We start from the raw sequence: 23,129 nt of genomic DNA on the forward strand, positions 1-23,129 counted from the left end.
TAAGGAAGGAGCAATGGAGAGAAACCCCACGTCCGTATTACCTTGCTCTTAACGAAAGGTGACTAAAAGTGGACGGAGTGCTGTAACAGAAATGTCTGTCACACTGCAATCAAGGTTATCGGGAAATCTGTGAACAAATTCCTTTGCCACTGAGGTTTGAACGCCAGCCCAGGGTGTGGAAAGCCCTGGCAACTGCACACTCCTAATCCCTACAATTAATTTCCCTTCTTCTTCTTACATGTAGAAATCCAGTGAGTGATATACCTTTCACATTTATATCATCATATTCTTACATTCACACTGAGGTTCCATTGCACTCAAAATGGATGGAGGCGCGAAAGGAGGCTACATACATGGTGGAAATATTATATACATGGTCACTGGAAGGGTAAAGCACCGTTACCCCAAACAATAATATTTCTGATGGATTTGGAGGGAAAGTAATTTTCCCTTCCCCTTAAGTCTGTACGCCACAGCCACCAACTTGCGGACAGTACGTAATTTCACACCACTCCAGATAATCTTTTTACTACTCATACACAACAGAAAAATTATTAATTTCTCTCCAATCTCCTTCAGCTGTGGAAGATTCTCAGTAGAGGAGGTAAATCTAATTACCACTTCTACTCAACCACCCCGATTCATGAGAAAAATTGTTTCCCTTATGGAACCAATTCATTACTCACAATCATGGATATGTTATACAGAGATGAGCTGTTTCACTCAAAGTGAAGGGTGGCTTTAAAGGAGGCTACATTGTGCGAACAATGTCAAGAGCATGAGAAGAGGAAGAATAATAGTTGTTGTGAAAATCACATTCATCTGCCCCAGAAGTTCAGGAAACATTGAAAAGATAGGAATCTTTAAGTTAGCCCTTCAATGAACATTTCTACTTCACCACCTTAGCAAATAATGTTTTAAAAAACAGCAAATGAATATCTACAAGCCACAGTCTTTGTCCTCAGGGGTATTGCCTAAACACCTGGGTGCCACGGAAAGCAATGTCTAAACTATCTCGCAACACAAAATTTTGAAATTGGTAGGGTTATTGATAAATATGTGAGAAACTGTTCACAATGTAAATTATTCCTTAATTTGTGACTACGTAGGTTTCTGCAGTGTCAACGTTCCAATGTCTCCATTCTTCCGGTGCTACCGCGTCGGTTGTTGGTTTAAGACAACAGTTACAGCCATGGGCGTACCCAGCGAGGAGCAGGGGGGGCAGCTGCCCCCCGCCCCTAAAAGCAAAAATCGTAATAGTCTTCAAGCAAAATCAGTACTGAATTGAAACGAAAGCATTCAACAAATTTTCTTTAAACGAATTCAAATAATTTGAATAAGATAAACTTTAGATGCAGGAAAGAAAAGCCTAAGCTATTACAGAGTACGGAAATTGGAGAACATTACTGTAAAACACAAAGGCAGAAGCAATTAACTTTTATTATGATCCTCAACGTTAAGTTGATAATAAGGAAGTATGTGTGTAGCAGCATTTGTTGGTAGTTGTCACGATACACCTACATAATATAAAATGTATAACTTTGTCATTATAGTTTAATATTACCCATTCCTATTTATTAGGTATGTACCTCTTTTGTATCATGTTTGGCAATTAATTGCCTTATTTCAAACTATCCCTGGAAACCAGCTTTCATGAGTGCAAAGAAAATATTTTTAAACTTTGCTACATTTGTTGGGACCTGTCAGAGAAGTTGGGAAAAGTGCTATGGTTATCCACGAGTACGAAGGGAGCGCAAAAATGGCCCAGAATGCAGCGTTGTAGTGTAGTGCACAGTGATTCATCACCCCAAATAGTTATTTCTTTGAAGAGGAAATCATTGTCCTAAAATAAGGCACACACCTCACACATGGGTGACAGGAATACAGAAATGTGAAGCATGAGCAACCTCAACGCCCATCGCAGAACGATCAAAATAAATACAATGCAAGAAAATACCACCTAAGTATGAATCTGCTAAATGCAAATGATGCTATCAAAGGATTCAACAGGCTAAGGCCAGAAAATATAAAAATCATTTGAAAGAGAAAAATTTGGCTTCGCTAAAAGCAATTTATAATCCCTCGAAATGTTGCAAGGGTTTTTTCTCATTCTCCATTCCTTCTTCTCCTGAGCACCCTTTCCTCAGCTCGTTCAGTGAAAATTGAAAAACTTCAGTAGGGGAGCCCGTGGAGAATCATCTCACTCAGTTCAAACTTTGAATTCTCAAATTGTGAGACATTTTGGAAATGTTTATTCAATATTTCCTAGGGCCCCTGTCCCACGTAGGATTTGTACTGGACAATGGGAATTTCTGGTAACCTTTTTCTCAAGACATGTGCAGAAAGTAAGGATATGTAATGAAAATGCTGTAACTCAAAAGGAATTTTTTAAACCGTAAATAATTCAACTGGCAGAACTCTGTTCAGGATCAATCTGTTGAGAGGTAGAATGAGGCCATGTTTGTTACCGTTGGGTGAACACACTTCACACAAGGATGAAATATTTTCCAGATACCAAATGGTACTGGCTGTGATTTAAGGAACATAAATTGAATTCTTTGGGCACAGGTTCACAACCCATTCTCTGGAATACTTATTCAGGGTTCCACATGAGGTGTTTGAGAAATTACAGTTCTTCCAAGCTTTGACTCCATATTGACAAACAAAAAAGACAATGATAATAATTCATTTTAGGACAATGATTTCCATAATTTCTTTGCCCCCTCCAGATGACAGTGTTTCAGGGATTGCACTAGACGAAGTAATGTACCAATGTGGAGTCAAGCCCTATGGACCTGCATCTAACCAAGCCAATCCCTGATTTAAATGAAATAGAATAGTTGATAGAAATGATGCTAAGTTACAGTAAATCTTTGCACTATGGCCCCAGAAACCTGAGGGCTATAAAAAAATTAAAATGGGCAAATTTAATCAAATTGAGAGCATTTGCAATGCATCAATGTGTCCCTGCGTGGTGCTTGGTAGAAGCCATATGGTAACTCCAAGGTGCACTGGGCTGGCTTTAGTCTTGTGCACATCCAATGCCGACAACTTCCGCAGACATGCCGCAATTCCAAATCTGTCCAAAATAAGATTATGCACCTATAAAACATTACTTACGCAAGGATGCATACTCACTATTTGATCTTTATTTTGCTCTTCTAAAAAAATTGACCCACAATTTTCACCGGTGCAAATTAGCTCCTTGGAGACTATCAGCATGGAAACAATAGGAATGATGCATCCATCACATTCTAGTTAGCGCACAGGCCTGACTGGGATATCATCAACCACATCCCTCACAGCCCTGAATTTGGACATTCAGACTCTACTAGTGTTTCATGGTTGAAAAAAAAGACTCATGAAGTTGCCAAAAACAGAGCCAAGTGTGTACTTTTACCAGGTTTTAAAGTTAATTCCTTCAGTTCTCTAAGTGCATTGAGAATGAAGACGACTTAATTGAAAAAGAGAAATAGCTTTTTTTTAATCTCAGCAATTTCTTTAAAAAAAAAAACACTGGCTTTTAGGTTTTAGAAATTAGTGACTTTCCAGACATTCCCCTCAGTGAGACTACCTAATTTAATAACAGTAATATGACCAAATTTCCCTATTTCCAAGTTTCAAATTAGTTTTGATACCCTCAAACAAAAAAATCGAGTTCTATAACTTCATGATACATATATTCCTTACTAGGCTGAATTATATCGATGAAACACAAGATGAGAAAGGGCTTGACAAGATATTTTTCAGGTTCAGTTTCATTAGAGAAACCCAGAAATACGAAAGGAAAGTGTAGAACAATATTGTGGATGTCAAGCAAAATTGAGATGACATAACACCACAATGTCATGCAAGTGTCACAATGGGCAAAGGCAAAGAACCAGGGATAAATATGTGAAATTTGAAAAAAGCTATCTTTGTTTGATTTTTTCTATTGTTAAACTTTCATACATATATTTTGTGAGAATAATTTTTACTTTGTCCATAAAAATTGTACCAAAGTGCTATGTGCTTAAAACATCACATACGCTCTACTTGTAACCATCCTTAATTTGACACAATATAAAATACCCGTGATTCTGAAATCAACTAGACATGTGAAGCCAAGAGAAAAAATCATATAATTTAATGTAGATTCACATAATCCTACACCCTGAGAATAGTCAGCTCTCGAACATCATGATTCAGCAACATATGTCCTTTGTGACCAAAGTCCATATTCAACTCCCTTGAATTCCTTTTCAATGGCATCCGTCAGCTACGGAGCTTACTAGATAAAAACTATGACTCATGAATCACATTACAAACAAAACAATATTTCATTAAAACTTTACTGACTTCCCTTTTTTGATTATACAACACTGGGATTGCTTGTTCAAGACTTAATGAGCTTCCAGCAAATTAAACATGCACAGCAGGGCAGAACTCAATCCTTCATTTCCCTTGCAAATGCCCACACATCTTGGGTTCAAAGTTAACAAAACTGTAACAAACAGCAAAAAATTTTTCACTGGCCACTTCTTTTAAACATGGGTACACACACTAATGATAGTACTACAAAGAGGTTTGCGATTTCTCATTCAAAACATCATCGATTATAGTTGTTCACAAGAAGTTTCCAATTATCAAACAACAAAAAATGCAATAGAAAGCAAGGAAGGAGCAGCAGAAACAACAGATATCACACCAAACTTGAGGGCAGATATTTTAAAAGGGGGCGTTGAATAGACGACCCCAGTGGGGGACAATATAGGGCATATATCAATATGTGATTACAGGCACACACCACTGACATTAGAGGCAGAGTGGGAATAAACATTCCTCCATAGCCAGTGCCTACATTTTTGACCATTGTAATACACACACCAGCCGCTTAAAAATCTAGCCATGAATCTTCATTTGCAATTGCACCTTAAGTACATGGCAGCTGGCCAAATGAGAGAGTCGCTGTGTTACTTCCTGCGCCTGATTTTTGTCTTCCCCTTATTCATGGAAATGAGAATAATCAGCATTGCTTGAGTGCTACACTTTATGTTTCACCATACTTCCCTACGAATTCTCTTTTCTAAGCAAACCACAGTGGCATACGTAATTAGATTGACTTCCCAACACTTCCAAAACCTTTGCAACACACCAATGTGAAAACAGTTTAACATGAGTCTATGTATTTGAGATTTTATTTTATTTTTTTTGTTAATTACTATAAATGGAACGAAGAACTCCATGAAAGAAACTTCTATTTCCATTATTAGCCATTTTTTGTACAGACAACATTTACGAGTGCAGGCAGCCAGAATGCATGCACTCAACGTGAGTTCAGAAAAATAAATGTTGACATCAAAACCCGTGTTTAATTCATTTGCAGAACTCCTGGCTTGGATGGAAACTGTTGCAACGACAGAAGAAAAGGTGCTTGAATTATTGAGCAATTCCTTAACAATTCACACGGCAATTCCCTTCCCTCTGGTACTTCTTGCAGTTTACAATCGTGGTCACTAAGCAAGCCAAACAGTAAGGCACAGGGCCTAAGATTATTTCATCTCCTCGACAAGATATTTAATCCCTCTCATTTGCCCTATAAAAATTGTTAATGCACAGCAACTGGTTAATAACATGACTGTACAATTACACACTATTATCCATAAACAAGAAGGCATTGAAGAAAACATTAAAAACATATACATAAATCTTTTTCTTTCACAATTTAAACTGAATATACCGGTATAAAAATCACTTCATGATGATACACAGACCAGTTATGACTTGATTTACCCATTTTCAATGGGTTACATTTACCATAGTTTATCATTTATTTTTCTTCATAATATAATATATTTCCGAGATAAAAAACAGAACAAACACTTGCACAAACATTACACGAAAAAGCTCATTAATTATCTTTCCTTAGATACCGCCTTGGGCACAGTAGTAAATGTAACAACTATTTATTTCTGCACTTCTTCCGAAAAACCCATTACACTCTTAACCACCCCGTCACCACAATCGAGACGGCAGGCACGAATCCCATCAATTGTACTGGTCAGTATCGTGCAACACTTCACTCACACAAACTACATTTAGTGATAATAATATACGAACAGAGGTGCAGGACAATTTAGAACAACAGAGTGGCTTTTTTCGTTTTGAGCATCCCCCAAAGAGAGAAAAGTATATAATGAATACACCAAACCCCCAAAAAAATCAATAAAAGTAAAAACAGATAAACACACACTAAGACATTCTCTCCAGTCAGTATATATCACTTACACGAGTTGCGACTACAAAAAAAAACTTTAATCTCAACCAAATGCTTAAGAACAAGCTCATAATCATCATTTTAAATGTTCATCACTGAAAGTTTCATTAGTTTAATGTCCAAGGGACAACATATACATTGTCACAGTAATAATTTCTCAAAGAGACAATAAGTTTTGTGAAGCCACAAATATACACGCACACGCATACACACATTTGAACACTCATTAAGACACCCAAAAATGCACTAGCATTCAGAGGGAATAAACAATTTGGAAAAACTCAACAAATCACCAGCATTTCATGCAGTGGAAAAATTAATTAATGTGGGTAAGGCTGGGTTGGGACAATTCACGAGAAGGAAAGATGGTTTTCGGGGAGAATGGTTGAAGAGGCACTTGTGCGGGTGAAGAACATAAGAACTCGAGAGGACTTGAGATGCTAACTGGATTAAACAGATGAGGAAAAGAGAAAAGGAAGTTGGAAATTATTATTCAATAAAAAATGCTTCACACAATGCAAATGCTAGCAAAAAATTAGGCATTTTATAATCGCACACATTGCACTGAACTGAACCAGATATATTTTTGTACAAGACACACACAGGAGACGACGTTATACTGTCCAGAAATGCAATGGAGTCAAATTGTGGTGAAAGACCCTTCCTTGTGGCTCGGAGGTCAACACGCACTGGCACGCAAATGCAATTCACCAATGGAAACAACATTCTCAGCAGAGAACTTTGTACTTGATAACATACAAAAAAGCAATTTCATCAATGCATTTGTACGTTCTTAAAATCTACAAGGACACTAGTCCATCAAGTTGAATGATCTGACCTATGGGTCAACAGGCTGTGCTCACTGCCCTCCGCAGTGAAAAAGGTAGACGACTCTAAATAATATGAGATGGCACACACAATGGCCAACGATCTACCTACAGAGAGAGGAAATGATGATGGCACAAGAAAAATGCAGGAATTCTCGAGATGAATGAAGCCAGCCAGCCCTACCCTTGGTGTGAATCAATTTAGCAATACCCGGTAGAAAACTTATCAAAATAAAGACAGGAAATGCTCCATGACAGTCGCAATTCCTTAAGGTAAACATCTGGAGAGCCTTCATTCAAATGGGCAAGGAAAGGAAGTAAAACAATCACGAGTAGAAGACACAAAATGAGTTTTTCACCAGTAAATACACATAGACGATTCTGAATACAATTTCACATGAATGCTAACGCAACCCTCTTTGAGGGGGACCCTTTCATTATGAGTGTTTAAAAACTGTTTACAAATCAACACAGGATAATGATGATTTCTAGCCTGTTGCTTATACCTGAGAAAAAGACCCGGAAAATTTAGAACGATCCTAGATGAGTGTATCCACCATTGGAGGAGCGTCCTTAAAAATTTCAATTGTTTTACCCGGCAACAGTCGAGAAAATATAAGCACACACACATACACACACACACTATCTCACACACGCAATCTTTTACGCAAATACACAGATAAGATCATTCAGTGAACTGAGCTTCTTGAAACTATACCCATTCATGCATGCATTGTGGAGGTAGGCTGCTTTGTACTATAATATAAATCCCTTTGTTTGCTTCCCTCCATTTCAGGTTGTCTCCGTGCACAAGGCTAACAGAGCCAGCTATTTATATATATATAAGTTGTACACCTGTGTAAGCAAGCACACAAGGATCGACGTACGTCATGCACTAGGAGACACAAGTGAGTAAATGGATAATAACCTCCGTTGCTCCCTTTTTAACATTAGACAATACATTAATCGAGAAAAGCAACTTAATGGCATCACATAAAAATTACCTGAGTTGTTTTCAAAGCAAATAGTATGACCATGAAATGGATAAATATTTAAGTTGGCCATCATAGCAAAATAAATTGATCATTGTGAGGAGATGAACACACAAGAAAGAGGTTACTTTGTATATGTTTGTACTATCGCATTATTTTTCATCTTCAATGCAAACAATGAAGACTTGTGCCAAAAAGGTTTCACTAGAGACTTATTTCAAATGCAACGGCATCATATTTGAACATCTCGAAAACAGGCTCCATTATCGGCAAAGGTTACCCAGCTTGGTCAAGAACGATATCTAATGAAATAGAAGGGGGAGTGGGAGAAAATTCTATAAATTAGCAGTTACTTCATCAAATTAGTAACACCACACCAATGACTACAAGTCAAAAGAAAGAAAAATTAAAACAAAAATCCCTGGTGCAAGGACTACATGAACTTTAAATGGACCACGAGACTTCAAAAAACAAAGAAAACTATGACTAACTCCACCAGCACCTCTTGTTAGGCACAACAATTACCAAGAGACCGAAAAGCACTGCTGACAAAACAAGTGCTGAAGTGCCAAGAACAGAAATGAAGAAGATTGTACCCAAAACAAAAATAATGATAAACAACTTTGCTATTTGCACCCTGGAAGTAAAAACAATATCCCTGTAGAGAGATGAAGAACTTTTCAAAATCAGGATAGGAGTGATAAAAACAAATTCATGAGAGAAGAGTGTAGAGAAAATAGAAAAGGATGCCAAAAGAGTGGTAGATGGAAAACTTAATTCCTTACTCCGTTCAGAAATGATTCCCTCCGAGGCTAAAAACAGAGCTTTCACCACAATTCAACTACTCAACCGAGTTGCTTAGGAGAAAACTGGATTGAAAAAAAATCAACTCACGTACAGGCCAGGCATTCCATTATAAACATATCATGCTCCAACAAATACTTCAGTTACACTGAATACATCATTTTTAACAATCATACAAATGGATGCATTAACACTGAATTTTTTTTTACCTCAAGTTTTTGAAACGTTAAGGCTACCATTAAGAGATTTGTTAAAACCATAAATTTTCCGATAGATGAACAACTGAAGCCAAGCTTCACAGTGCTCCTTGTTAGAAAAATACAAATTTTGGTAAAGCACAATTTGTTAGTTCGATAAAAATTATAGTCTGATATCCTCAAAACATGAGCAATTTACAAACAAATTTAGAATCATAAGGATAATTTCACAAATTATTTCAACCTCCACCAACAGTTGTCAATGATTTTAAACAATTAAAAACTCTGTCGATAAGAACACCACATTTCATCACTATCGAACATAATGTGAAATAATGGATGATTTAGATAAATTCACAAAACAAAATGAAAAAAAAAGTCAACAGGACTTAGCTTTAGAAAAACACTGTTTCTCTGATGAAACCAACAGATAGATATTCATTTCAACTGGCCAAAGTGACATTAGATTTTGATTCTAACAACCACAGTGGTACTGAGACGTTGTACCCACGGTTGTTGGTTCAATACACTTTTAAAGTTTACACAATTCCAACAACGACAAACCAGTGGCACACTAAGTCACGAAAATCTGTAAAGAGTTATATGTACACACTTAAATAACCAGTAGACATGTATACACCACACGCACACCTAACATTCAGAGCATGGTTAAAAATCATCGAGATGCAATGCCGATTCAACACATTCAAGATTTGTCTAAACATTAATGGCCATCAGAGCCTCTTAAGAATAGCAAATACATAACCATTATGGCTAAAGCCCTGTATCTCCCACGCCCTCCCTATCACTCTTATAAACTGCATGGCATGCCATCGGGACACCAGGCAACAAGGTGCTAAACATTTAAGCCCGTTCAAAGTTATATCTCATTACAAGATTACCAAAATTGTGCTCAGAAACCAAGCATCGAAAAACCACATAGGGACAATTTCATTGCCAAACCACACCTACAGTAAGGAAACCAGTCGAATCTTTATAAGAATCCGTGAAGAGCTTGAGAAGGCCAGAGAAGATAATCCCAGACATTGGGTCAATTTCCCTGAACTACTCCTCCCACAAGAGACAAATTTCTCCTCAACAACCGACATTCAAAGCAGCCAAACATGTTACGTCATTCATGAAAACTGTGACAAACAACATGAATTAATACGAAAAATTAGAAAAAAAATCATCTTGGAACACCGGGATCTGCTAGGCAGATTTCATTAACCACCAGACACTACCTGAGAACTGTAGTATAATGGAGACGTCATTTGTGACCGACAAAATAAGTAACTCTCTTTATTAATTGAATGATTTGTTTATGAAAAAAGGTGTAAAAGTGTAAATATGCCAATTCACTTCGTAGTAAATGTATACGTATCTGCAGGTAAAAATGTGTATTCTAAAAATGCATTATTTAAATATGACTGTATAAAGTGTTATGCTATAATATGTGCCTTTATATCATGTAATTGTATCAGATCTGAGGAATTGCAACGCAAAAGGAATAAAATTATTTCAGCACTGCCCTAGCAGTACTCGTGTAAATACTGGGATGATCATCTGAAAACATGAGGAGCCTCTTCGTTTATAAAAAAAACTTGGGGTGCAATATATGGGGAATGAATGCCCTTGAGGTAGACGTTAGCTGCATGCGCAATGGGTTTCCAAGAGGGAAGAGCCCTGAAGCATGCCCTTGCGAAAATACAGCACGGCGTGTAGGCTCATCACAAGTGATCCACTGTATATCACCAAAATCCTTGAGATTATTTCAAGCTGGTTGCAGAAACATGGAAAAGCACTTTAGATAACTTTGCAGGCCACCAAAAAACTTTACTATGAAAAGCATGTGAGGGCAGAAAAACTTTCGAGGAAGAAAAATCAACAGACTTGCTCAGGATAGAATTGGATATCCTTCCGAACAAACAGGTATAGATTTTTACAAAACAAAAAGGCTAAGATGATGAGAGGTAGTGGCAACTGTAAACTGTAACATTTTATAAAATAGAAATGAGTGTGATAATTGATAACAGCAAATCATATAGCAAGCAGGATTATCCCAACTGGGTGGGTTCACTGTGATTATGAAAGGAGAGGAGCTCGAGAGACCTTGGTGAAGATAAACCAACGTCCCATCAGAATGGCACAGAGTAAAGTAGCTTTTAGAGGAAAAGACAGCGAGATAAACCAATCTCGGAGAAAAATTCCTGCATCAAAGATGAGTCTATAGCTAACACTGAGAGGGAATGATAGCTAATCAAAACAAAATCAACCAGCTTTAGCACACGTCAAAATATTTCAACATGTTTATTTTTTATCAGCTTTAAAATTCATGCCTGAGCTGAGTTCCCCTAGAAGCCTTTCCTCCGATACCAAAAATAAAATGCTATTACATTCACTGTTGTCATAAATTCTGATTTGGCACTGGGGTTATATAAAGGGTTTTCTCTCTTAAATATATTTTTGTATATATATAAACAAATTATCCCTGAAAAATCTCTGGCCCGACCTCGCTCTTGGCTCCCAACAAAAGGGGGAGGGTAGAGGGGAGGCGGTCTTGAATTTGTCCAATGGCTGCGCGCACATATGCATGTGTGTATGTGTCTGATAGAACAAACAGTGGAGGGGGGAGGGTGAGCACATTGAGAGAAAACACAAAAATTGTCCTTTTCAGCTAAAATGTTTCCTGAGACGTCAAAGAGATGAGACCTGTTGCACTTCAAATGACTAGCTTTATATTTTAAAAAATAACTTTACTTATATTCCTCAATCACTATGAACTCCACAACCCACCCTCTCCTATGCCACCTGCTCCTCTTACACCGCTACTTGTTTCAACAATCAAGACGACCATAAAATATTTTTTTTCTGCTATCAACATAACTTAAAAACACACAAGCCTTTTCACAAAAGGCGACAAAAATTTGTCAAACAATTTGGTATTAGATACCACTATGAATCCCTTTAACCCTGCACAATTCAACTGTATATAAACAACAACATGCACTTACGATTAAAATAAAAATGCATTTGATGCATTGTGTTATGTCTTTTTGAAGAACTAAAAATTAAAAACCAAGTGGTAGCACCTAACAGAATTGGAGTGAAATCATATGGCTGGAAGACATTAAGAAATCCAAATAATATTTTCCTATGAAGGATTAAAAATCCTTTGCAACCGTAATTTTTTAAAAGTGCAGCTCTGATATAACGACTAAAATAACTGTTATTTTTCAAGGAATGGGAAAATTCCTTCCAATTCAACCAACCAAATATAAAAAACACTACGTCATTATTACACATTTTACAGTAGTTAATGGTAGGAGGCAAGTGCATGGGAGGGGTATACTTAAGCAGAGGGGAGTGAAGCTTAGGAAAATAATACCTATATATATTCATCTATATATATTTTCACCCCCTGCATTTTCCCTGAATGAGTTTGTAATCTCCCCCCTCGTTTGATGCAATCAGAAAATAAATCCATTAATATTACAATATTTACATGACCCATACCCCAATAGAAAAACTAAAAATATTCTCTTAACTAATCATTTTAAAAAGAGAGCAAGAAGAAAGTGGGAAGCAAGCTACTGCTCACCACCAACATGTGCCTACAAATGGAGAAAACGAAGTGCATTGTCAAGAGACCAAAAAGAATTGTATTAATAATAATTATAATAATGTAGATCATAAAAAAACAGTTGAACATACATGTAAATTTGATTGTTAACTGGACACTAATCCATTTCATATTTGTCCACTAACAATACTTTTATATATATAATATATTTACTTTATTTATATATATTTGTCTGTGTATATATTATATTATGTATATATATAGAAGATCCATTGAGGTATTTCTGTTATCCTGATCGGTTTCTCAATAAAAATCGCACAAGGCTGTCACTTGCCAAAATTACTTCCCCATGCCTTTAGGTGGGACAGCACACTAGGGTAAAGGGATTTCTCGACCACAAGCCTGGTCAATGGGGGCTCGAGGAAAGGGAGTCGGGAGAAGGGGAGGGTATCGAGGTACGGACTGGGGTGAGGATTATGTGTGCTTGGGAATCCAATATCATTGGCAACAATGAGACGTAATGGAGGTCTAGGAATTTGGATAAGTGATGCAGGGGGGGCAACATAATCACTGGATGCAGTGACCGCATTATTCTTACTGTGATATGTGGTAAAAAAAGGGAAAAAAATAATGTATAAACCTGAGTTTTCGCTGTAAGCATCTGTAAATATATAGCAATATAATAATATTGAGGTAATTAGCAGTGGAGCTCCGTGATCTGGCACGAGGATAATAATGTGGAGGGTATTTCATGCATTAGTTAGAGGTAGATAATAAGAGATTCCGTTTTCTCTTCCGGATATTGTCTTCTCCTCTTGGAAGAGGTTATTCCTGGGATATGAGGCCAGCAGAAGGGATGATGACTGGGAGGTGATGTCCAGAAGGGAAACCTGAGACAGGAGGCTGTCGTCTAAGAACGGGACTGCTACCAAGGTGAGCGAAACGGGCACTCGAGGGTAGTTTGCTTCACACAAAAGGTGCCCCGTCGTCTCACCTCACAATCCCAAAATTCCCCTGCTCTCATCTTGCCACGAATTCTTTTAGAGCCAACACCAACATCAGGCAAAAAATAATACATGGTTCCACGGCCGCTACTTTGAAGAACTACATCCATCCCTTTACCCAATTTCCCACAGAATTTACAGCCACAAGGTTTGTGCCATGGAGGTAATTTTTTTAACATCCCTGCAAACCACCACGGACAATTTATTTACAGTGGGAAGTGGGACGAAGTAGGCGGCCGGGAGGTTTTTGCCGAAGGGTGAGGAAAAAGGAGAAACGTGGGGGTTTTATTTGCGACACCTGATTTTTCTCAAACACAGCAGAGGTAGATGCGATGATAACAGAAGCTGTTCCTTATTGGATCATAATATCCCTAAGTAATACACGTCCCTTCGATTCTTCACCATTTAAAATCCTTGTTACACATTAGATAAAAAAAGTAAGTTGAAACCTGAGCTGAGTTGCATGGCAAAAAAATTGTGACATATATCATTTAGCATTTCACAGGCAACCTCATCGTAATTGTACTGAGGCAAAACCTACATGCGTGGGCCACCTGCCTGAGACATGGGAACCCGTCTGCGCCCCATGCTAGAAGTCCCGAGGTACAACATTTTTTTAGACTCTCTCCTATTCAATTCGAGAGTATGACACGATGCTTGAAGATTCAGCAGAAAGTTGAACCCAAGAAGACTTGAGAGGCTGGACTTTTATGGTGGGTTGTCCCCCACTTTTTCTATCTTTTTCCTAAAAAAAAAAAGGGCACCACATTCCCCTTTGACTTTCTCCCTGGGCAAAGACGCTTCGGGGACAATCCACCATTATTCCGACCCCATTTGTTTACTGGTTACTCCCTCCTCCTCCTCCCCCACTGTGGTTGGCCACCTGTTGCCCTCCAGGGTTGCCAACCTGCTGCTGTTGTTGCTGCTGAACCGCAGCTGCTGCCGCTTGCTGGAAAGCCTTGAGACTTAGCTCTGTCTTGTGTTCCCTGGCTATGTGCCGTCTCACCGTGTTGTTCCGAGTGAAGGTGCGGGAGCAGAATGGGCAGGGGACCCGGATTCCCTGATGTCTCTGACGGATGTGGGCTCGGAGGTTCGTCTCGTAGCCATAGAGGCGCTCACAGAAGGGACATTTCAGTTTCTTCCCTGTAAAGAATAACAGACTACTAAGACAAATTTTAAGGTTTCATGCGATAACTTGTGGATGTGCATGTAATCACAGTCAATGGCATGTATGATAAAATAATTTGAAATGATGAATCTGACAAACACACAAAAAAATGATAATAGAATATGAATAGCTCAAGTGTGAAAGCAACAGAAAATAATTCTGACTATCAAGAGATTCAAAGAATAAAAAATGTCTTAATAGTAATACCAATGCGCATGCCAAAAACAGACTCATTTACATCAGCGAATTAGTACACAAATGACTGGTTGAGTTCAATTGCCTCACTGAAAATTAATTATGCAAGTAAACAAAACTCTTTCCAACACCTGGAACCAGTAAAAAAGATTAACATAAAAGGTATTTGGGCATATTAGTGAGAAACAGTCAATGACCGCATACCATACATATTTTCACTTCTTCATAAGCAAGGGAAAAGCAAATAAAAGAAGGTCATCATTGGTCTTAATAAATTCTTGAATAAACTCACTCAAAAGATTTTCACTAAGATTTTTAATCACCGTGCTATATCAACTGTTTTGAATAGCAAGAATGCATAATAATTCACAAATTCAAAAATGAGAACTAGGCTCAGTATTACAGAGTAATCTGACTATTTCAGCCATATGACCTATCCCTGAAAAGAGATGAAATTTTTTTAATGGGATTCAGATAGCACAAGGCAACGTCAAAATAGCCCCAGAAAAGGCAGCCAATGAGGCCTTAAGAGTTAAGTATAACACCTGCAATACAACTCTCACTTAATACAGGACTTTTTCATAACACACATATCTAGAGAACTAAGCAACCTGTATTCATTCCTTTTTCACAGCAAACTTCTTCAATGACACAGGCATGCATGGCCTGGGTGTTGAAAATCCCATCCAGGTGGAATTCAAAATAATCCATGAGCCCTAGCACCCACACTAGGTTAACATTACACCCCAGTGGCGTCCGGAGGCAAATGTCAGAGCAGGCAGGTACCCATCAAACTATTCCAACAAGATTGATGAGCGTTATCCTGAACTATTTACTCTTCCAGTTCATGCGCAAGACCTATCCAATGAGATGAGATGGTCTTGTGTTCGAACTGGATGTATTTCCAATAAGATGCAATAGCATTGGATTCAATTTGGTTCTGGTAGTTGAGGAAAATTTCCAAAAAACAACTATAAAATATCAAGAAGGGGGTACATTCTAATTTTTTTCCAATACCTACCAAGATTTTATACATATATAGTTGTTACTGCTTGATTTTAAATTGACGATATCTATTAATTATAATTAATAGAAAAATGAAAATCTGATTCCAGCAAAAAACTTTCTCTTCAAATAATCACAAGAGACCTTACATAAGATGTAGATGATGTGGTTCACCCATCCTGCTACAAGATAGTACAGTGGAACCCCGATTTATCGTTCCCGCATTCATCGTTTTCCCCCATTCATCGTTTGCCGCTCCTGGTCCCAAATTAAGTTCCATTAAGACAATGTAATTTTTTCCCGCATCTGTCGTTCCCCGAAGTATTGTTTTCCCACATTGATCGTTTGAAGATCGCGGCCCCATCGAATAATTTTCCCGCATTCATCGTTTGATAAAAATGAGACGAAGTGTTTACAACGTGTTATTTATGGCTAATAACGACAGACACAGTTTGAATCTTCCCCAGGAGATTGAAATGCGATAGGGAGAAGCAGAGTGCCGTGGGATAATTACATTAGCGCATTTCCCAAGATCCGGTATCCCCCTCCATTCAGCACTCGCCTCCCCCGGTTGAAGCTTTCCTCTTCTCCGAAATAAACCTTAGCTTCAAAAGAAAATATCAAGTTACTCGAGAACAGTAGAAACCTTTTTCACGCCTCCCCCTTTCTAGACCGCTGACTTTTTTTTAGCCGAATCGCTTCAAAGATCCCCACTTCTGTAGGTCAACTGCTGCATGAATCACCAATTAGCCCAAAAGTTGTCTAAAAATGAATTTCGGTAATTGGTATTATACTTTTATTAGATTGAGATATTAGTGATGTGCACGTAATTCAGTAAAGAATGATACCAAACACGACTTATTTCTAACGTTATTTAAGCATTTTAAGCAAGGAAATAGTTGGAATAATACAATGGCGATTTCTGGTGAATATCGATATCCTCGCAGCTGATAGTGAGCTTCACGGCAGTTGATGGGATTTTTTTTCGAAAACATTTACTGATTTATGAGTTATGCTACAAGTCTCACTTGTCTGAGTAGCTAACGAAGCGAAGTCTTCTCAGGATATTTTGTTTCTCTCTACTAGCAATCTGAATTCATCTGCTCATCTAGAGCTACGCTACTTATTGTTAGAAATGAGTGGGTAAGTTGTCTTCTCTATAGGATAAAAAATTTCATTGCACAGTCATATGGTCATGCTTCACCCTCGGCAGTAAGCTCTGCTTACGCAGTACGCGATAGCATTAGTGCCGAACTTCACCTCGTACGAGTGGTTCTGCACTTTCCGGGGAGGGTTGACTTAAAACTAGCGAGTGTTTTCCATGTGGGCTCAATGGAGTCCGGTTTCATTTTTATTAGTTTTATTCTTATTCGTCTTCGGACCATGGCCCTTCCAAAGACACAAGTGAGAACTTTAAAAGATGGACTGAAAATAATTGATGATGAAGAAAAGAATCCGGGCTAAAAATACGTGAATATTGCAGAACGCCTCGGTATGTCCGGAAGAACTTAACGGCAGGGGTGGGGGTAGACGGTGACGGGGGGGGGGGCCGCTGACGATTAACACCACATTGCCTCAATCATATTAAAAATTTAATTGCTAGAAAGGAACATTTCAAGTAATAAACTATTTTTGGCCTTCTTGATCCATCTCATAACCAATCACTGCGACAGCGAAATCAGTTGTTTGAGGCATAACACGCACATTTCTCTCGTAAATACGTGTACTTGAAATGGCATTTGATGGATGAGAATTTTTACATCAGAAAGAAATGCATAATAGCAGTGAAAATTCCGAGTGGAGTGCAAACATTTTTTAGCAACGTTAGGCTTGTTCCTTTAGGATATTTGAAAGAGAGATAAGTCGAATCAACAATATGACCTAAGTGTTTCAATAAAGTAATAATATTCCCGTAATCAGCTAAAATCTTGTTTGAATCCATTAATGAATATCATAATTCGCAAAAATCCAGCGTTTCCAGGGACATAGGCAACCCGGACAAACATTCCCGCATCGATCGTTTTCCCGCATTCATCGTTTTTTTCATCCTTCCCCCTGAAAAACGACAGATCGAGGTTCCACTGTATAGCTATAAACTGCAGGCATTAAGTAACAGTGCCATCCAAAAGCAAAGATAGATGGTAGGAAAAATTTTAAGCTAAAATTCATAATGAGAACACTTACTTTGACATAACAGTTATTGTATTTTGATACTAGAATCCTATTCTGGATCAAGAAGTGTCCTACTTTCAGTGTAATGGCATAAAGTAAACAAACGATAGATTTTGATTTCTTATGGAGATATTGAGCAGTACCTTCAACAATGAGAGTGCAGCCATACTTTCACATGAATTGTAATGATAAGGGTTTGGGTAGAGTGAGTACTAATCATGGAGGAGATGCTGTAAAGTGTGTCAAAGGAAAGACCGTTAGGCAAGCAAGGATGCAGGTAGAAGATAATATGGTTTATAGATTGAACAAAAGGGGACAGGCCTTAAAGAAGATTGCAAATTAAAGAAGGAAGTTCAATTGGGAAGGTATGACAGATCAAGGTGACTAACAAAAAGCTCCATCTAAACTCACAATTACCAGTACAATACCATTAGCAATAATAAAACAAATAAATTAAATGCCAGGGTAGACACTCAAACATCAATCTATTACTTCCTGAATTTTCCATACTTTATTGACAATATTCACAAAATTAAATAGGCTGAAAAGATGTATTTTACTGAATTTTACACTTTTACAGGAGATAACAAAGTAAGTTATGGCAGTTAAATAATGATTGTTCAACATATCACATTAAAATTGCGATTTTTTTTTGACGAATCAACTCCCACTTTGTTCATGGAATCGGTTCTGTCCTGGCTCTTAATCAAGTGTTTCATTTTGATAGCTAAATTTTCATAAGCTATTGATGATTTTCATTACAGCATCATGAAAACACCCTGCATAGAATGACGCATTAAGCTATCTCAAATGATAGGTTCCATATCATCACACTACAATTATTGATCAAGTATGCTATGTATGTTACACTCGAAAAAATATTTAAAACTGGGCTTAGCAAAAAATTGTTTCGACCGGTATTCTATTTAGCTTTACTTCAGATTCCAGGTCTCTGGACTAGAACTGGTAGAATTGAGAACCGAACTGACCCACCCCCAATAAAAATGTATTCCAGCATCTACGGATTACCACCACTATGAAACGTTGGGTTAGAAAAGTGTAAACATTGAAGATGAACCAACATCATTGAAGAGCTTAATTTCATTCCTCCTGCATAAAAAGTGATCAAATTCACATTACATAATTACCATGAGAAAAAATTCCCAGGACTGGGAACCCAATTACCATGATGATACAGGATCCTGAAAAGCCTAGTTGTCTGACAAGTAGCCTGAAAAGCTGAAGGTTTTTTTAGAACACTTTTGAAGGAAGGAAACCTTTGGCTTGTCCGGCCACTGCCCAATAACTTTGATTTCAGTCCATGGACTTTTCCCCTTGTCCATAAATTTTAACAAACGTACATGTTAGAAGAAAAATTACCATTTGACTTAATCAACCAAGAATAATTTTTCAACATTTTTTGGCCATTCCAAGCTTTCACAGACAAAATGTAATGACACGACTCTCTAAAGGAGAGGTCACCCTTAATCTAGAAGGCCAGAGAAGTATAAAGGCACTTACCATCAGCAGTAGCTGTGCTCCCCGACTTGTGACTGCCCTTTGCTCCCCCGCCTGTTCCTCCCGAGTTCCAGAGGGCAGCAGCAGCTGCAGCCACCGCAGCGGCTGATGTTGGACCCGCAGTGGCGTGCAACGGCTGAGCGCTCCCTCCGTCGTGCCGCCCTCCTCCGTCCCCTTCCCCTTTGACAGCTGCCTCGTCCATTGGGCCCACTCCTCTCAGCCAACCCACCCCCGGCTCGCTCTTTATACGTAGATCTACAGGGGAGAGAGGGCAACATGGTCATTCAAAATACATTCCACAAAGACAAAAACAAACAATCGCATCTATTCCTTTGTTGTTTAGCTCAACTTTTTGGGGAAGGGCATAGCCACATTGATACGACATTTCCTGTAACATGACCTTCATTAAGCATCGTTTGGATAGGACAAGAGTGAAGTACCTGGGAGTTACTATAACCTCGAACCTCACGTGGGGACCACATATAAGGAATATTTGAGGCACAGCCCTGAAGAAATTAGGATTCGTCAAGCGTATTGTGGGAAGATTTTCGAATGAGAAAGTAAAAGAAAGGTGCTATTTTGCACTCGTCCGACCGCACCTTGAATATGCAACGAGCATATGGGATTTGGTGCAGAAAGACTTAATCCGCAGACTGAATAAAATACAAAGGAAGGCTGCACGTTTTGTCAAAAAACTGCAACGGACATACAGAGAGCATTACCAAGATGTTAAGCGAATTAGGCTGGGAGCCGCTGGAGACTTGGGAGGCTGCACGCTAGGCTTAGATTGCTTGAACAATTGAGAATCAATATCTTTAAAAGCAGCACAGAGAACGTACCGTATATCTCCAAATATAGTCCCCCCTTTTTATCCAAAAATGGCCGCGGAAAAGTAAGGGGGGGGGACTTTAATCGAGTGTAATCCAGTTTAGCATACTAAAGGTGACCATAAAGTTATAAATAACGGCATAATGGCTAATGTTCTCGTAGTCTTTCTATTTGAGTATATTTATGAGGATTATAATCGGAAATATTAGTAAATACTGCCACGTTTTACCGGAAATTAAGACAATTTTTACCACAAATGTTGTAATGATACGATTCTTCCGATTCAAATAGCATATCGAATATGCGTTTTCACGGAATACATCGCGTAGCCGTTAATTTTTCTTGGAAAAGTATTGTTAGAATAATTCAATCGACACTGATCACTTAATGACGCAAAACAGTAAATAATTAAAATGAAAACTAAACACACACTATCATTACATTAATCGAGCACTAGAATTGAATCAATAATATATGTACCCGTCGCTCATTTAATAGTTACACGATTTAAATAATTGCGAAAAATAAACAGATAAAGTGAACCTTTCGTGACGATTTAGCATTTCATTGCGTCCGTAGCTATGTGCCCATGCGGTTCGTGTTTACAACCACTGCCTTTACCGCCTTCACAGAACAAGAATGCGCAATAGGTGATGTTCATTTGTTTCTGAAAAGGCGCAATAATCGACGTCTTTAAACCAGAAGCGCCGGCATTACTGCATTTGATCGAAATCCAGCGACTCAGCATCTAAAGTGTTATCAATTTATTGAGGAATCTATTCAATTCGCCAGGGTAAGTAGGATCGATTAATTACGTCACATAACGTTTCGCAGTTATTTCCACGATATTTTCTTTATTCAAAATAATTTTACGTTCAACAGTGAGGTGATGGATCAAGTAGAAAGATGAGGATCAATCCTGCGGCAGATTAGAGCATCATTGGATTAGAGGCCATCAAAGACGGAGTTTCGATGCCAATTTCAAAATACCCGTTGCAGAATACGCTGTAAATCATAGTATTCACAGCGCTTGCAAAGCGCTAATACATCGCGGAAGTCATTTCGGGGGTCTCGATGCGGCAGATTCAAAGAATTAGAGGAAAATATCGTCGAATTTATGCGCAAATGCAGAGCAGAAGCTCTTTGTGTAACTTATGCAATGATTCGCGACGAGGCATTGAAAATTGATATCATATTTTTTTCAGTTTTAATGTTTGTTGGAAAAAGTTTATTTCTTAATTTTATTACTTTGATATTTGTAAGTCCTGTAGTTTAATTATTTTGCTTAGCAGGCATTTGATGGCAATATTTTTATAATATTTATAATTTATTTAACACAATTTTATTTAGATTTCCTAAATTCTTCAGGTCACTTGGATTTGTGATGACTTGATGGGTGTGTTACACTGGATCTAAGGAAGTTTCAGGGCCAAATGCAATACTGTTTATGGGCTTTAAGTTAAAGCTTATATATTGACATTGTCTGTAGTCATTTGGAAATCAAAAATATTAATAATTTGTGAATAATTAAAAAATACAATAGCCTTGGATGCTAAAAAAGTTTTCTCCTTTCTCCATTACATCTGGTTAAGGAACTATAAATTACTGATACATGCAATGGATCACAACATGTTTTAGGTATAGTTATTTTGTTATGATGGAAAATATGTGAACAGATTTGTTCTTCATCTTCACAGAAAATAATAGTTTTTATCGACTCTAGAATCTTAACTTGCTAACCACAGAAAAATTGCCTTCCTTTGCATTTTAAAATTTTTCCCAAAACTGAGGTCTCAAAATTGGGGGGGGGGACTATATTCAGAGGGGGACTATATTCGGAGATATACGGTAATATTAGACTACTATACTATATTTCCAGGTCTGATGGAAGTGAAAAATTAAGGGAGATGTTTTGCCGAATGGATAGATATGGGAATTCATTTTTCCCCCAACCATAAAGGACTTTAAAAACGCTAGTCCCACCTTTGTTAGAGCACTTCATTTTTTTTTAATCTGCAAATGGCTGGTGTCCTAACACCCCCTGCCACATGCCTTTTAGGTGGCTGGCGGGGTATTATGTAGATGTAGAGATGGGCACCGTCGGCATTTGGGTGAGACTTGATATTTTTTCACCTGTCATAAGCACACTTAAGGAAGAAGCAGACGTATTGACCAGAGCACTCACACTAAAGGACCTTCTGAAAGACATCTTGATGAAGATTAAGTTCTAACTAGAAAATTCCTCAGGAATGGGAGATTCTACGTGCAATCAAGGCAATACAATGGCTCTGCCCCCCTCATTTCTCTCTCTAGCAATTGCCGAACAATTCAACAAATATTTTGAACAAAGAGCCTTAAAGTCATATAACACAACAAAACAATGTATTCAATGCCTTTGTCATGGGCTGGAAAAAGCCTTAGAAGTTCTCCATCATCTAACTGGGCCCAACACTTTGATTAAATGCCATAAAGAGATCACAAAGCTGAACGTCCTTATTTTCACAGATGCACTGGTTGAGCAGAAAGGAGATGTAACTCCATAACATTTCATATTCTGAAAAATCACCCTGTAACAGCATA

At 38.0% G+C, this 23,129-nt stretch overlaps 1 protein-coding gene across 1 annotated transcript in view; it reads right to left on the reverse strand.

Moving 5' to 3' along the window:
- Nucleotides 1-4,098: 4,098 nt before the first annotated feature.
- LOC124155436 (zinc finger protein chinmo) overlaps nt 4,099-23,129 on the reverse strand; it is a 35,146-nt gene continuing 16,115 nt past the window's right edge. Inside the window, exons 6-7 of the mRNA XM_046529249.1 lie at nt 19,725-19,976; nt 4,099-14,806 (exon numbers count right to left, since the gene is read on the reverse strand). Coding sequence (XP_046385205.1) covers nt 14,502-14,806; nt 19,725-19,976 — 557 coding nt within the window. The 3' untranslated portion in view covers nt 4,099-14,501. The remainder of the gene's footprint in view (nt 14,807-19,724; nt 19,977-23,129) is intronic.

The sequence above is a fragment of the Ischnura elegans genome, chromosome 3, assembly GCF_921293095.1.
Source record: "Ischnura elegans chromosome 3, ioIscEleg1.1, whole genome shotgun sequence".
In the NCBI taxonomy this organism is placed as follows: Eukaryota; Metazoa; Arthropoda; class Insecta; order Odonata; family Coenagrionidae; genus Ischnura; species Ischnura elegans.